The sequence below is a fragment of the Vigna unguiculata genome, chromosome 9 (assembly GCF_004118075.2).
Source record: "Vigna unguiculata cultivar IT97K-499-35 chromosome 9, ASM411807v1, whole genome shotgun sequence".
NCBI classification, from domain to species: Eukaryota; Viridiplantae; Streptophyta; class Magnoliopsida; order Fabales; family Fabaceae; genus Vigna; species Vigna unguiculata.
Window position 1 is genome coordinate 21,723,659 of NC_040287.1, and position 4,113 is coordinate 21,727,771.

Consider the following 4,113-nt stretch of genomic DNA (forward strand, 5'->3'; position numbering starts at 1 on the left):
TGCCTTCTTCTCTTGCATTAGTACACAACCGAGCCCAAGGTGAGAGACATCACAATAAACCTCATAGGGTTTTCCAACATCAGGAATCACCAATATAGGAGCACTAGTCAACCATCTTTTTAGTTGTTGAAAGCCCTCCTCACATTGGTCCGTCCAAGTGAAGGGTTGGTCCTTCCGAGTAAGCAATGTTAGAGGCTCCACTATCTTGGAGAATCCCTTGATGAATCTCCTATAGTAGCCAGCTAGACCCACAAAGCTTCTTATTTCTGTTGCAGACTTGGGACTTTCCCACTTTACCACTGCTTCGACCTTTGTTGGATCCATAACTATACCTTGTGCGGATATCACATGCCCCAAAAATTGTACCTCGGCCATCCAGAACTCGCACTTAGATAGCTTGGCATATAGTTACTTCTCCATCAAGACACTGAGCACCAACCTCAAGTGTTCTGCGTGTTCCTCCCGAGTCTTGGAATAGATAAGGATGTCGTCAATGAAGACAACAACAAACTTATCTAGGAACGGTCTGAAGATCCTGTTCATATAGTCCATGAATACTGTCGGGGCATTGGTCACACCGAACGACATCACCACGTACTCATAATGTTCGTACCGTGACTGGAAGGTAGTCTTCTATACATCATCCGGTTTCACCAAAATCGGGTGGTATCCCGACCGCAGATCTATCTTGGAGAACACTGACGACCCGTGCAGTTGATCCATCAAATTATCAATTCGCGGAAGGGGGTACTTGTTCTTGATAGTCATCTTGTTCAGTTGCATGTAGTCCACACACAAGCGTCAACTCCCATCCTTCTTCTTCACCAACAGCACTGGTGCTCCCTAAGGCGAAGTGCTGGGTCGGATGAACTGCTTCTCCATCAATTCCTCTATCTGTTTCTTGAGTTCCACTAACTCTGCCGGAACCATGCGATATGGAGCCATCGACACCGGGCTTGTTCCTGGTACCAGATCAATAGAGAACTCCACCTCTCTACTGGGAGGTAACCCTAGTACTTCATCCGGGAATACGTTTTCAAACTCATGCACCACAGGTATGACCGATGTTCCCTCCTTCTCCCCTACCTCCATACGGGTGAAGATTATGAAGCATTGTGCGCCACCCTGAATCTCCTTCACCACTCCTTGACGAGACACCAACTCAAGCTCCTCAGAGTCGGGGAACAACAATCTTTTCTCACGACAATCTATCAGAATGCGATTGGCAGAGAGCCAATCCATCCCTAAGATCACTTCCAACTCTTGTAAAGGTAAGCAGATTAGATTTACCTTGTACATGCGTCCCTCTACCTCCACCGGAAGCCTAGCACACAAGGATGACATCTTGACCAGACCTGACGCCGGGGTAGATACTACCAGTTCGCACTGCAGCTCGCGCACCGGCAGACCCAGACGCTCCACACAAGCAATTGACACAAAAGAGTGTGTCGCTCCAGAATCATACAGTACACACAAAGATTCACCAGCTATCATGCATCGACCCATAACAAGATTACTTGAGCTTGCAGCCTCTGCTCCGGTCATGGCATGCACCCTGCTAGTCACCTGAGGCCTGTTGCCTCTGTCCCTCTACTGGTCCTGGTGAGGGGTCTGAACCGGAGGGAATGTTGCTACCCTAGCAAGAGTGGGACAGTCCTTCCCAAAGTGGCCCTCCTTGCCATAGTTGTTGCATCTGCGGTAACCCTCCATGCGTGGGCAAGCACTCCTCAAGTGGGGACCTCCACATATATAGCACTAGACCCCACCCTACTAAGGAGAAAAACTCTTAGACCCCTGAGGCTGATGGTGAGGTTTGTCATATGGTCACCTCCGCTCCTCATGTCTGGACTTGGACCCCGATGGTCCCCCTACCCTCTAAGATTGTTGAGGCCTCTGACCTTCCATTTAGTTATTCATCTTCTCCATTACTCTGGCCTTCCCCACCAAAGTAGCAAAATCCTTGATGGATAAGGGTGCTACCATCAAGCGAATGTTTCCACGGAGTCCATTTTCAAACTTGCGACATCTCCACTCCTAGTCGAGTGGCAAGGTATAGAAACGGCTGAGGTGTTTGAACTTCTCAGCATATTCAGCTACTGACTTCCCTCCCTGGGTGAGCTAGAGGAATTCCACCTCCTTGGCATATCTGACGCTATCAGGGAAATATTCCGAGAGGAACTTCCCTTGGAAGGCCTCCCGTGTGACTGGTTCTCCCCTCTCCTCCATGATGGATTTCATGGTAATCCACCAGTGTTTAGCTTCTCCAATCAGCATATAGACTGCAAAAGCCAACTTGTTATCTGCTGGGCACATCTTCGCGTTGAAGATTCTCTCTAGGTCCTTCAACCACTGATCGGCTGCTTTCGGGCTAGTCTTCCCGTTGAACTTCACTGGATGATGCTTCAGGAAGTCTTCTAGACTCCACTCCCTGACTGGTGGTCGTGGCTCACGGCCAAACACAGGGGCAACCGCCCTGTTCTCCTCTAGTTGGCGGAGTGCCTCCATGTGATGCCGGTGGGCATCCTCAGCAGCCACCCTAGCAGCCTCCATCTGCTGCATCACCAGCTGTTGCTGCTCAAGCGACACTACATGTCGCTGCATGGATGCTTCGTGCTTCTGCATCATAATTGTGCTTTGCTGCGTCATAGCAGTCACCATTGCCTCTATTACCCTAACGATATCGGGTACGTCAACCTTAGAGGATTGCGGAGTCCTACGAGGAGGTGTCACAGTTCACTGGCTCACAGAAAATCACTTGGTTAAGTTTGATAAGACAGGAAATTTAACCAGAACACTCAGAAAGACACAAAGAAAGCTAAGCGGACATCCAAGTCCACAGACTTAAGGAATGACCGCTCTGATACCATAAATGTAGCACCTCATTTAATTAATAGCCGTAATTGAAAGAAATGTCACAACAAAATAGTATAGTAGCGTTGTCTTAGAGTTTCCATAAACCGCCTTATGATAAACCAAGGCATACAACGATATCAAACTAAACAAATACAAAAATTTAACTAAAATGAAATTGGAAGTTTAAAGGACAACCAATACATGGGCCGTGGCCCCAAAAGAAAGCTCAAAATAGAAAATCCAGCCCAAATGGCTAAGCAGTGGAGTCATCGTTCCCTTGTTGACTGTGAGGACCTCGCACATCTGCTCCCATCAATTAAATTGATGATTATCGCAAAAGAGAAGAGCCACATACAAGACAACCATACAACAAACAGGGTAAGCTAGAGTAAAACAGTTCAACAAGTAGTTACATGTCAATACACAATCCAAGCATTTCATATATCATCCAAACATGTTCTAACATTTCAAACAATACACTAGACTCTGACTCGACTCATCCGGATATATATAGTCTGGTCGAATTTGTTAAAACAGATCTGTCTAAAAATCTTAACCAAGAAAGGGATCAGAATTGATTAATGAATCTTTCACTTGGTTAAGTGGAATCTTGAAAGAATCTTTAAGTCTTATAACCCAATTAATCAATTTCGCAGTTCTGTGTTAATGGATTGTTTAATGCAATTAAGAAAGATTGTAAGAGAAGAGATAAATCAAGACACAACAGTTTATACTGGTTTGATTCAAGATGAATCTACGTCCAGTCTTCTCCTAAGTAAACCCACTTAGGAGGATTCCACTAATACAATTAGGATCCAAGAATTACAAGAACATCTATATCATTCTAGAACCTAAAAACCAAAGAACTTGATCTACCAATCAAGAACTCCCCCTAGGAGCAATGCATCCACGCAATTGCACCTAGGCCTACACTTCACGTAATGATGCAACTGTAATCAAAAATACAATAAAAAAGAATTAAGAAACGAATCCACCTATTGTTGTGCAGATTTTTCAATTTGCTCCTAGATTCAAGCTAGACCCATCAAGGTAGAATCAACCATCAATCTCCTTGAATCTTCTCTTGAATGATCTTCAAGAATGCTTAAGAACTCTGTGAATCTTAGAGGGTTGTTTATCAAAATGTTTTTCAGTGATTTGTAATTCTTTTCAGCATGAAACAGATTTTAAAAACAACTTTTATACAGAGTTCTCTATTGTCATTAATGGATTAGGAATTTACCTAATCGATTATCGTGA

The 4,113-nt window shown here is 44.8% G+C and overlaps 1 protein-coding gene across 1 annotated transcript; it reads right to left on the reverse strand.

Moving 5' to 3' along the window:
• Positions 1-843: 843 nt before the first annotated feature.
• Positions 844-1,545, reverse strand: LOC114163554. Its single transcript, XM_028047859.1, has 2 exons — positions 1,356-1,545; positions 844-1,208 (listed from the first exon to the last, which is right to left on the reverse strand). Exons 1-2 carry the CDS (start codon positions 1,543-1,545, stop codon positions 844-846), a joined length of 555 nt encoding a protein of 184 aa, XP_027903660.1.
• Positions 1,546-4,113: the final 2,568 nt, after the last annotated feature.

Coding starts and splice junctions, on each gene's coding strand:
- LOC114163554 (XM_028047859.1), bottom strand. CDS start 1,545: ATGACCGGAGCAGAGGCTGCAAGCTCAAGTAATCTTGTTATGGGTCGA. Junction 1,209..1,355: donor AGTATCTACCCCGGCGTCAG/GTCTGGTCAAGA, acceptor GCATTCTGATAG/ATTGTCGTGAGAAAAGATTG.